This window comes from Phaseolus vulgaris, chromosome 3 (assembly GCF_000499845.2).
Source record: "Phaseolus vulgaris cultivar G19833 chromosome 3, P. vulgaris v2.0, whole genome shotgun sequence".
NCBI classification, from domain to species: Eukaryota; Viridiplantae; Streptophyta; class Magnoliopsida; order Fabales; family Fabaceae; genus Phaseolus; species Phaseolus vulgaris.
In genome coordinates, this window is record NC_023757.2 from 8,641,361 (window position 1) to 8,654,431 (window position 13,071).

Below are 13,071 nucleotides of genomic sequence, written 5' to 3' on the forward strand. Positions count from 1 at the left end.
GAAAAAGAATTGCGACTACTCCCCCTGCTAAGCACTTACACTTTGATGGTTGAACTCCTCATTCAGGCATTGTTCACTCCGAAGGCCATCAAGATGTAATATTGTTCAAGAGTGCGAAGCTGGGAGCTCCGAAGGGAAGAACCTGTGGGATCCAAGCCTTGATATTCCTACATACTTTGAGAAGGCCTTCTTGCCTAACGAAGATAGAGATAAAATCATGGCTTTCGACGAATACCACTAGGTTTGTGATGCCATGAAACAAATTGGGCAAGCTTTCGCCACGGTTTGCTTGGTTGTGACCAAGATGAAAAGTTGGAGGGTGGCAGAGGACCTGAAGGCCCAAGATGAGCTCCACAAGAAAATAAAACGCCTAAAAAATAAGGTCAAGCTTTCCAACAACTTGCAACAAGAAGTTGAGCGACTTCGAGCCGAGAAAGCTAAAGAGGCAGCAAAATGAGCCCAAGTGGCTACATGCCTAGCTGAAGAAAGGTGCAAACTCTCGACAAACTGAAAGAAGAAATGGCTTGAAAAGATGAAAACTTCGTGATGAGGACCTATAAGAGGGTGCGCCCACTGACTAGCCCAACCTTCCAGGAGGATGACTCAAAGCATGACTCATGATACAGGGCTAGGTCAGGATCCAAATCTAGCCAATACAACACCTAGCTTTTCTTAGAGGATCACCAGGAGTAGAGCACAGGCCTTGGGAGCTGAGCATCAACTAGTATCTTTATGTTTAATCTTAGTAGAATAGATTTCCTTTAGCATAATAAGGGGGTATGTTTATCACTTTAGCTTGAGCATAGGCTTTTAGGGTAGGATTTTGACCTATCTTCTAGAAGATTAGGCCTTAGAATGCTAGGGCCGCCCCACCTTTTCCTTCTTATCCTACCCTTGCTTCATCTTGTTTAGGGTGTCTTACTCCATTTATTTACAAGTTGAAATATATAGAAGAAGGAAAACTCTGCACAAATTGTGTGAGGCTTGTTACTCTGAGCATTAAGTCTTATCTTGAGTGAGTTGAGAGCTCTCAAGTGGCGGCCCTCTACACTCATCTTGGAGGAATCCACACTTCAATTGACGTGTCCACTCTCATTTCATCTCCATAAGCTTTCTTTCCTTTCATCCTTTCTTCCATTTTCCATTACACTTTAATCTTTGTGTTGGTACTTTTGTTTTTCTACAATTCAATTTCGGGTTCCTTCCATATCATGTGTTTCCTTTCATGTCTTTTACATTTCGCACCATACATCATGTCACCATATAATGTGTTTTTCCTTTTGCCTTTGGAAGTGAACATTAACACTTACTTAACCACTTGGTTAAGTTCGTGTCCAGTGGAAATCTTCCCTAGTTCTCACCATATAATTGTTAAAAATCTCATTCATAAGTAAAGTGTCACCTCTAAAATGGAACAATCTAAAATAAACTCACATCACTTTGCCAATACTACAGAGGCATTCAAGTTGGATGTTGCCCAATCCTACCTTGTGGGGTTCGAGGTAGCTATTGAAAAAGCAGCAGGAATCCATCCTGAAATTGACTATTCCAAACTCGACCTGGGTAAAACCGTGGTTGATGGTCAATTAAGGGACGAATAGCTTGAACTTTTACATGTCTGTAAAATATTATCCTTCCTTGCTATTTGAACAGTTTACCACTTTTATATTTATGGCCTCTGAATCACTTTATAACTATTTTAAAACCTTTGTGAATGCATGACATGCTACTTAACATGGTAACTTCGACTAGCTTAAATTACTTATCATATAGCAAACCTTGACTAGCTTAAGTACAACAACTATTGTTAATATACATGCAGATAGTTTAACACTTAAGCTAGCTCATCTCTATATCTTGAGTAATAAAGATAACAAGAATCCGACCTAGGCAAACATAAGCCTGATGAATAGTGGAATTCTCACTTAACAAAGAACTAACCTTTTGATGAACTATACACCCATAGCCACGACAAGCTTATGCTCAATCTCAACGTGCATAGGTGTATTTCACCAACTTGGCCAGGGGCCACATGTCGTGATCTCGCTAAGCTTTGCTTCGTAGAGCACCTACTCGGATAGTCGCACCCTTCCGAGCTTGGTCGTCTTATCCTGTGTCAAGAATGGTTCATTCCTCTCCCAGGGTGCCTAAACTCGGATACTCACTCATATACCAAGCTAACCCCTAACTACCAAAGGTATGGACGAATGATTCTACTATGCATCATTCATCCATTTCACAGAGTGCCTGAACTCGGGTGATTGCTCGCGCACCGAGTTAGCCCGACTTACCATGCACTTAAACAATACTTATTTGCACAACGCCTATACTTGGGTGATCGTTCTTACACTGAGTTAAGTTGTCTTATCTTGCCTCGAGCCAAACAACTTAGTTATAACAAATCAAACTGCAGAGTGCCTGTACTCGGGTGGTCGTACTAACACCGAGTTAGGTCGTCTTACCTGACACTAGATAACCAATTTATACACAGGGCACCTATACTTGGATGACTCTATTCACTCCGGACTAGGACGTCTTACCATGCCTTATTGTTTATCAATGCAGTGAGCCTACTCGACCAATTGAGTTACGTCTTACCATGCCTTATTGCTTGCCAATATAGTGCGCCTACTCGGCTGATCGAGTTACGTCTTACCGTGCCTTATTGCTCATCAATACAGTGCGCCTACTCGGATGACTGAGTTACGTCTTACCGTTCCTTATTAGGGTGTTAACAGACTTGCCTATGACGTATAAATACATGCAAAAATACTTTGCCACAAATACTCGGTTAATTAAGCTCACATGGCGTTTATACTTGGTTAACTTTGTTTGTTCCGAGTTAGGTCCACTTACTATGTGCTTAACAACAAATTCATCTTCAGAGGGCGTCTATACTCAGATGACTCTATTCATTCTGAGCTACGTTGTCTTACCATGTGCTAATTCAACAAAACTAATGCACCATCTTCCAAGAAAAAACTTATCATTAGATGACCTCGTTAAAAAAACCCCTTCAAGGGAAAAAGAGAATCACCTTAAACATCATATTGTTCAATAAGAAAGAATTAAAACAAAACATCTTAATTGAAGTAAAACTTCAGATTTTCCGTGTTCCACGTTTGAGGAATGGCTCCCCCCTCCAGGGTTTCTAGCCTATACGCTCCATTTCTGAGCACCTCGACTACGCGAAACCTGCCAGTCCACTTCAGAGATAACTTGTTTTCTAACTGATAGGGATAGGCCTTTCGCATCACCAAGTCAGCAACCTCCTCTTTACAACCTCCGAGTTAATACGGGCATGCTCGCGCACCTCGTCTATCAAGTCCAAATTCACCTTCCTTCTTTTGTTGGATTTCTCCACAACAAAACTTTGGTACCGAGGGGAGTTCTCCTGGATTTCCACTGGTATCATGGCATTTGACCCATATACCAAACTGAAGGGCGTCTCTTTGGTTGTTGACTGAGGGGTGGTGTGATAGGCCCACAAAATTCTGGGAACTTCCTCTGACCAAGTTTCTTTTGCCTTCTCGAACCTCCTTTTCAACCCTCTCAACAAGACTTTGTTAGCTTATTCAACTTGACCATTCGTTTGAGGGTGTTCTATCGAGGCAAAGATCTTCTTTATCTCTAGCTCCGAGCATAGCTTACCCAACTGTTGACTAGCAAATTGGGTTCCATTGTCGGACACTAGGTGCCTCGGGATCCCAAAACGACACACAATGTTCTTCCACACAAAATGTTGCACCTTGTGGGTAGTTATTTGTGCAACTGGCTCAACTTTGACCCACTTGGTGAAGTACTCGATCGCCACAATAAGGTATTTCATCTAACGTATCGCCAAAGAGAAAAGACTCAAGATGTCTATTCCCTAAGTATGGAAAGGTCATGGGCTATAAATCGATCGCCACTCCTCGGTTGGTGCGTGATGTCAATCAGCATGCTTCTGACACTACTCATAGTGTTGTGCATACTTCACACAATCCTCCTTCATGGTTGGCCAATAATACCTAGCTCGGATGACTTTCAACGAGAGAGCTCGTCCTCTTATGTGGCTACTAAAAATGCCCTCATGGAGCTCGGTCATGATGCGGGTACACTGATCTCCACTCACACAAGTGAGGATTGAGTGTGTATAGTCGTGACGAAAAAGTTTGCCATTTGTCAGGGTATACTTCCTCACATTCCAATTAACTTTCTTAGCCTCTACAGGCTCGGCAGGAAGTAACCCATCAGCTAGGTAATGTTGGTAAGGGGTTATCCAAGTCTTTGTGGTGTTGACCTGCAAAACCTTGAGAAACTCATCCCCCAACAACCTATAGGTAATTTATCCTAGGGACTTTCAGGGTCTCCTAAGTCATCGACCGATGTCTTCTCCCTTTTTCTAAGCTTACACCCAAGACCTCCACGTGACTGACCTCGGCTGGTCCTTCTTCAATTGTCTTGGGTGACTTCAAGGTCTTCTGAATGACTGAAGGACCTTGTGAATGGGCAGATCAGTAATCACAATTACGGTGAAGCTCTGAAAGTAGTGGCAAAGTTGTTGAGCTGTAAATATCACAACTAAGGCAGCTTTCTCGATAGCATGATATCGAGTTTTTGGTCCCTGTAGTACCTTACTCATAAATTAGATCGCCTTTTGGACCTTATCCTAGTCTTGCAAAATGACCGAGTTAATTGCCCAATCTGTAATCACACAAAAAAGACGAATATGGGTATCAAGAATTGTAATATGTCATGCTCCAAATATGTATTTTTTCAAACTTTTTTTACTCTAAACAATACATATTACACTGGTTGGTCTTTTCAACCGTTGTAATATGTCACGCTCCAATTATATATTTTTTAAAATATTTTTTCCTCTGAACAATAAATATTACACCAGTTGTCATTCCAACCGCTATAATATGTGCAAAATATTTACAAAAATGCCACCGTATTTTTGTTTACACCGATTCTCAATTAACCGACGTAATATATTATTGTAGAATGCGTTATTTGTAATAGTGTAAAAAACAAAGCATTTTGAGCTTAATCTTCATTTCATCTGGGATTGTACTCAAAACAAGTTTTGTTGATCAAGTTATTGATCTTCTCGCCAAACTCTTTGAGGATCATCTTTACAAACTATTTATACTAAATTTATGATTATTACTAAACCAACCATAATTGATGGAAGGATGTTAGATAATATATATAGTGTCTAATGTATTAGATAATGAGTATTTCACTAGACGGTATAGATGATAACTTTAGATGATAAGCATTAGACGGTAGCATTGAATAGTCGATATATAGTCTAATGTTATGCTTTATTTTCAGTTCCACTTGCTTTCTTTTTGTTTCTTTACATTTTGTTTTTTTGTTTTCCATCTCAGTTTATATACTGAAAGATTGTTTATGTATGACGTGAGTTTTCTGAATGAAATTGTTCTCTTTTCAGTCTTATCTTCTTCTCCTTCCTAAAGGGACATTAATTTGGTGTTATCCGATCGGTATAATAAAGGTACTGTGCTCCACATCCATTTAATGAATATATAGGTCGTTCGAATAAAATATTTGTTTGTTCCAGCAAAATAATACTTTAAAAATATGAATTGCTTCTTCTTGTTACTTTCAGCCACACTTGCATATTCAATCTCAACATTATCCCTTCCCCACATAAATCCTTTCTTGGCCAACCACTTCCTCTAATTACCATATCGTTACATCATTTATTTTATTTCATATTTCCTTCTTTTTCTTCTCTTTTATTTCTCTTAAGAATAAAATCTATTTTTATAAAATTAATATGGAAGCAATATTATTATTTAAAGAATACATTTTAATGTGTATATTTTTTACCAAGAGACAAGTTTGTTGCCGCATTCATCTCTATATCTGATTTTCTTTTCCATTATTTAATGTTTGAGGCTACATCTATGGATTTTTACTCGTGAAAATGCATCCATTATTTTAATAAAAGTAATTAGCTGAATTAAAAACAAGTAACTGTCCCTTTGAGATTATAATTATTTTGTAGTCATTAAACTATTTGTTCCTTCTTATTAATTAAACATCATTTTAGGAGAACAGTCTAAATATCTACAGTTTAAACTATAAGTTGAATATTGTACACATGTCACTACAACTTCATTTAATACATTTAAGCAGATCCTAGTTATAGTTTAATATTTTTTTTAATAGTATATGTAATATATTTTTTTAAACTATAAACAAAGTTTTATGCTATTAGTTACATAAAATTTAAAACGTGGTTCTTCGTGTTCATCAATTTACTTCTCTGACTTATGTAATAGTAATCTCTTGACCATACGTTATGTTAAAATCTGCTATCTCATTTCACTAAAACAAAATTCTTTAATATATTAAAACTTTCACTATTAAATTATCTAAGCATAATATTATAAAGAATTAAAATATAACATTAAAAGCATCCAAATATGAAATTAAAAATAACTAAACAAATCTTGAGGCATTTAAAAAACATAAGAACTAACTAAGCATTATTAAAAAAATCATAAATAAAAGACTTGAATTTAAATTTATATATATATATATATGATATATTTAGGACATGAAATGTAGGTATTATAATACTTTTACCTTTATTCATCTCCTCTAAAATTTGTACAGGAATAACAATATGAACTCGTCCATCTCGCATTAGGCTTGCAAAATGGGGTTGGATCGGTTCGTTCCGTATAAGAAATGTAGGTTGGATCGGTTCGTTCCGTATAAGAAATGTAGGTTGATTTCACTGACTCATCACGCATAAAAGTAGGTTCGCAGCTTTTGGGCCAATTCGCATAAAAAATGTTTTTATAAAAAATTAATGAAAAATATTTTTTTGTTTATTAAATTAATTATTTTTCTTATTTAGATGAATTAGGTAAATTGTCTTATAGTATTATTCTCACGACACATGGATAAGAGTAAAATCATTATGATGTTATGATTTTCAATGAAATTTGGATTTTAATCATACTAATAAATTGATTATAATAAAATAATTTATTAAATATATACACTTTTTTTAAAGTAATACATGTAGACATATTATTACTATTTGAAAAAATAGTATAAACAATATTTATAATATATATATATATATATTAATATTATATTTAAATTTTATTATAAAAATGACTTAAACTACTACAGTATTGAAACCTAAACAATCTATGCATTTAAGAAAGACAAAAAATGACTACATATAAAAAAATCATTAAGTCTTCCTGCACCTCCATACCTTTCTTCCTACATCCTATACGAAAAAAAAAAAAAAAACTCAAATTACTCTTTGACATTTTTCATTTAACGTTTTTCTTTAATTTCATAATGTAGAATTCAAAGACTTCTCATGTTATAGAATCCTAAAGTTAAAATTTGTGTTTCAGATTGTACAATCTAGATACAATGTATTCTCGATTGCATTGCACATTTAATATAAGTTTTGTATTTTGTATTTCAGTTAGTAGAATTTAGACCGTTCTATGCTTAGTTCACATAAACTACAAGTTATATGTGAAAACAAGTCAACGAATTAAATTAACTAACTTATTTAAAAAAATTTCTTATCAAATTCAAGTCAACCTTCAAAAGTCATCTCATATTGTAATTCCAAATATAGATATTGATTCATTCCAAAATAAACAAATATTTAAGATTTGAATACTTTAACAACTTAACAGACTTATCTAACTAATAAATTGAGAAAAAGTGAAAATTACATATCAGAGTATATACATTATTGTTATTCTTTTCTAATATGTTTTTAATTTTTATTTATTCTTAATTATTTGTCTCTTTTTATCTTTTTTAGCTTCAATTCTAAATTTAGTTTAAAGTTTTTAAAATATTTTCTCTATGATAACAAAAAAAAATGTTCATCACAATATAAGTTTTTATTGTAAGTTCTAAATATAATATATTTAAAATATTTTATTTTAAATTCTAATTATATAAATTAAATATGTAATAAATACTATATAAAATAGAGGCACCATATTTTTATCCATATATTATTATTAGTTTTTAGCTTGTACTCCTATTATAGATATAAACTTGTCAACCTTTTTTTTTGTGTGTAGATTAATGTTGGAGAGAAATAGACATTGAGTTGTACTTGAAGATAGTACATGAAAAGTAATGTTAAATTAATGATAATAAATATATATATATATATATATATATATTAATTTATAATCATTCATGTCTATTTTTTCCAAAAATGATCAAACAGTAAATATAATCCAACAAAATATTAGATATTATAGTACAAGTAAAAAAAATTGTGCATAAAATATGTTTATAGAATTAAGAAAAATTTAACACGCTGTTTCTCAAAAAAATTATCAAAATAGATAAATACTAAAATAATTACAAAATTAAATAAGTCATGTTTAATTTTTTTTTTTATTGAAGTGTTGATTGATAACTTGTATTTATTAAATCTAATTTTATAATTTTGATCTCATTTATCCATAATTTGTCATTATATTTTCCAAAAAATTGAACTATGAAAATAAATTTTGGTAGATCTGAATGTGCTCATTACTTATGAACGAGTGAGTACATAGATCTGGAAATACATTGCCCAAATCAGTATAGTTGAATGGGAAGCAATGGAATCACATTATGTGATGATAAAATATAAAACTGAAAAAATGAAAACCATATTCCGAACCAAATAGTCCAATCTAAAGAGATTGTAACTTAAACTACTTTCTCCACAAACATACAATTCTTATTAATTGCCTTCTTCAAATCTTGAAGCCCAACATGGGCACCACAGAACACGGTTCTCTGCATGCGACTCACATCACTCACCGTTACGTTCCTCACGCTTTCCCATTCGCAGCTTCCGCCATTATTCCCAACCTCGCACACAACAATTTCCTCCGCTTTCCATAGGTTCTGAAAATACACAGAATTCCCAATCCAGTTAACCTCAATCGAACCAGTACCCATAATCTTCACCATCAACTCCTTCGGCATCGCTGCTAACTCCTCACACCAATACCCTAATTCACTTTCCAACGCTAATTCCCCTTTCACTTCCCACAACTTCACCTCCTCTACCTTCTCCGCCTCGCCCACCATCCCCGCCACCATTAAACGACCGCCTATCGCTCCGGTCACGCAGTGGAAAACACTTCGATCCGGACGCACCTCCAACGGGCCATTCCACGTCATCGTGTTGCAATCCAGCGAGTACGTCACGCCGGAGTTTTTCTCCGTCACGTACATCCTCTCCCCGACGACGGCGGTCGAGAGCCACGTGGAAGCGGAGGAGTCCTTGAGAATGGCTGGCATCGACTGGCAGCGCGTCCACGCGCGGGACTCCATGTCGTATACCTCCACCGCCAGGGGATCGTCCTCGAAGTCGCACGCGCCTCCCGCCAGCACGATGCGAGGTCCCACGCGCGCGACGATGGGGTCTATGCGAGAGACGCGTGGGGAACACGCGTGGTGCCAGTGGAGACGGAGGGGGTCGAGGGAGAAGGCGAACTCGCAGGGAGAGAGCGTGTATAGGAGTGTGGAGTGCGAGGCGCGCAGGGGGGAGGTGTGGTTGGGATGCGGCGCGTGGATTTGGAACCAGGTGCGGGAGCGTGGGTCGTAGGCGAAGGTGGTGGTGAGGTGCAGTGCACGGGGGTTCTGGATGTGCAGCGTGAGCCAGGGTTTGACGGGGTTGACGTGGCGGAGGGAGGTGGAGAGTGCACGGTTCCATGCACGTGACACGTGAGAAGGTGAGACGAGGTGGATGAGTGGCAAGTGAGAGAATATAATCTCTAAGATGTCTCCTTGAATGGGAGCTTCGCTATGGTCCGTCTTTTCTCTTTCCTCACTGCATGTTTCCATCTCTCAATGCCTCCTTTATTTTATTTCACCCTCTCTTTATATATAGAGTAGCACAATTCAATTATAGGAGGATCCCACCAAATTTCTTCATTTTTCACACAAATTCTTATTATTTTCTTTCATTTTAAATCAAACTTAATTCTCTTATTTATTTATTTCCTTTATTTGATATTAAGTCCCTTCAAACTCACGACACAAACTTTTCCTATGTGTTTAATGTATTTCACCAAATTAATATGTTCATATCACAAACTATTTAATTTAGCTTCTTGAAATAAGTTATTCCACCATTAATTATGCACATCTTCTCCCTTTTACTCAAGTCTTTTCACTAGAACCATATAGATAGTTTTGTCTATTTTGAATAATGTGAGTCCCAAAAAAAATATTTAAACTAGTTTTAGTCTTCTTCTTTTTTCAAAGAAGTTTATTTGAAGAGATTTAAAAGAAAATTATAAAAATTTGAAGATTGTTTTAATTAAGATATGTAAAATGAATTTCTAACCAAATTTATTAAAATTTATGAGTAATGAGATGATAGTGAGAGAATTTTTAATATTGTTCTAGCGGGCTACAGTGGTGGTTTTTATCTCTCTTTCCTTTTGTCTTTGTCGCAAAATCCAACGGAGGGTTTTCCACCTGTTGATTACACCCCGATCAAGTCAGTGAGAACACTTATATATTATAATGTGGTGTAAATATCGTAGAGTCAACTTACTTGGTGGTTAGAGTCTCAAGGTCTTTAATAACAATCGTCAAGAAGATAACTACATAATTAATTCGTTACTATTTTTCCTCGTATTTTAGAGTTATATTTTTGTAGAGTATAGTCTCTGATTGTGTCTTTCTGTTTTAAATAATTAACTGAATTAGTTATAATACACATTTATTGTTTGGGCTGCATTAACCTTTATCAAAAGTGAGAAGTGGACACTCTTTTAGAGACACTGAACTTTATCATGTTTGAGTCGATTTCTAGAATTATAGTATGCTCAATAGATACTGCCCTTACCGATGAGTTAGGAACTCAAATATTTAGACTATATACTGAATATACCCTGATCAGTACAAATATCTTTAAAAATATTTGAATAATGATTGATAACTTGTTCATCAAATTTTAATTAAGACTATCAAAATATCTTACACATTATTGTCTAACATGTGTAATAAGAATAAATATATAAAAACTTTGAAACCAAACACACTGTAAATGAAATCTTATACTCCGATGAAATTTTTGTCTTATTACCACAAAATTATTTTTTGTTAGACTAACCTTTAATTTATATTTTAGAGAATTTACTTATTAGCTAAACATCAAAACAAAAATTGCCCTTAATTTATCTTCGTACTTAGACGAATGAAGAACAAACAATTTACAATTTTTTTTAATTGTGTTAAAATAATCAAGGTCCCTTTAATCAATGTTTTTAGATATTGATTAAAGAAATTAAAAGAGGGATTTCTTTTTTAAATAATGTGAGAGCGTATTAAAAGTTCGTAGGGGAGTGTATTTCTCCGCTTCTCAATAAAAAAGTTTCCTCCTTTAATAAATATTTTTTATTAATTCTTAGTTAACATTTTCCAAATAATTAATTGTTCATAAAAGAGAGAAAGAGCCATCCGAAGCATTTATTAGTTATATACTAAGATCGTTAAAGATATTTTGATGAAAAATAATTAATACAAAACAATTAGGAAAAAAAAGGTCTTATAGTAGAGATAGGGAAATTTTAAAACAATATATACCAATTAGTGACAAAGAGAGTACTTTATATAATTATATTTATATAAAAAATTTAAAATATAAATTATATTGTAATAAAAGTTACCTTATAAGCACAAAAAGAAAACAGAAAAAAGAAACTAATCTAAGAGTCTCTCCATTAAATTAACAAAACTAAGTAGAAGCACACAATATAATCAAACTTTTATACTATAATGTAATTTCAATACAGTAAAAAAAGAGACTAAGATAACGTAATAAAATGTACGCAGACACATAAAAAGAACTTTCTTATTGTGTAATAATTAAAAAAAATCTCGTTTTTTCAATGTATATTAAAAGATATTGTACATATTTACGAAGAGCTTTACTAAAATTTAGTTTAAACAATTCTCTTTACAACTTCTTATAAAATTGAATAAATTGATTTTTAATTAAAATTTAAATATATTTTATAATTTGTCGAAATTGAACTAATATTCTTTCTCAAATTTAAGATTAAGAATTTAAAATAATTATTATGTTAGGAATGTAGAATGCGTCTAAACCTAGAAACAACTTTTTAATAAAAATAAATTAAAATTATGATTCATGTTGATGCTAAGGGTATGCTTCAACAACATCTTCAAAGAACAACTTGACTTTAAACATTGATATTAAGCATGTTTCTCCAAAAACTAACACTTGTCTCAATCTAAATCTAAGTTAGTTCAACACCTACCTATCTAAACTTGATGTATTAATCTTCTTAGTTAATCACTACTTGATTTACTCTTTTAAGTGATCAGATCATAAAAAGAAGAGAAATACGAGAAAAATAATTTTAAATAGTATATTAATTATTTATACTTATTTTTAATTTAATTTAATTTTTATTAATGACAAATATTTATTTAATCTCATTTGATTTTTCATATATATATATATATATATATATATATATATTCTCATTTTTTTACTATTTGTTTTTGTATGTGATAAGCTTTTGGTTTAGAAGAAAAAAAGGTGGACACGTCATAATAACGTGGTGGTCCTGAGCCTAACCCAGTTATGTGTGGTCCCAAGCTATTATTACTTTTTGGATGAAATAATGGATTTGAGAGAATAAAAAGAAGGAAAAGAGGATGAGAAATGAGACGATTTAGATTAAGAAAAAAAGTATTTATTTTTGGATGAAATGATTGATTTGAGAGAATAAAAAGAAGGAAAAGTGAGTGAAAAATGAGATGATTTAGATTAAGAAAAAATAAATAAATAAGAGTGTAAATTTGTTTTTTTTAGTGTTTTGATAGATATAATAAATTTTAAAAAATTATAAAATAATTTAATGTAAATTTTTTAAAATATAGATTCAAATTAAAATATTTTTTTTAAATTAATATAAATATTAATAAAAATACATATTTGAAAAACAAATTATAAATGTTAAATATATATATATATATATTTAAGAAGTCAATTTTAAATTTATATCAATC

General features: G+C 33.3%; 1 protein-coding gene across 1 annotated transcript; it reads right to left on the reverse strand.

Annotated features, from left to right (window-relative positions):
* Positions 1-8,532: 8,532 nt before the first annotated feature.
* LOC137806563 (F-box/kelch-repeat protein At1g23390-like) lies at positions 8,533-10,236 on the reverse strand. Its single transcript, XM_068606759.1, has one exon. It carries the CDS (start codon positions 9,862-9,864, stop codon positions 8,719-8,721), a length of 1,146 nt encoding a protein of 381 aa, XP_068462860.1. The 5' UTR covers positions 9,865-10,236; the 3' UTR covers positions 8,533-8,718.
* Between the last annotated feature and the right edge of the window lie 2,835 nt (positions 10,237-13,071).

Coding starts and splice junctions, on each gene's coding strand:
- LOC137806563 (XM_068606759.1), bottom strand. CDS start 9,864: ATGGAAACATGCAGTGAGGAAAGAGAAAAGACGGACCATAGCGAAGCT.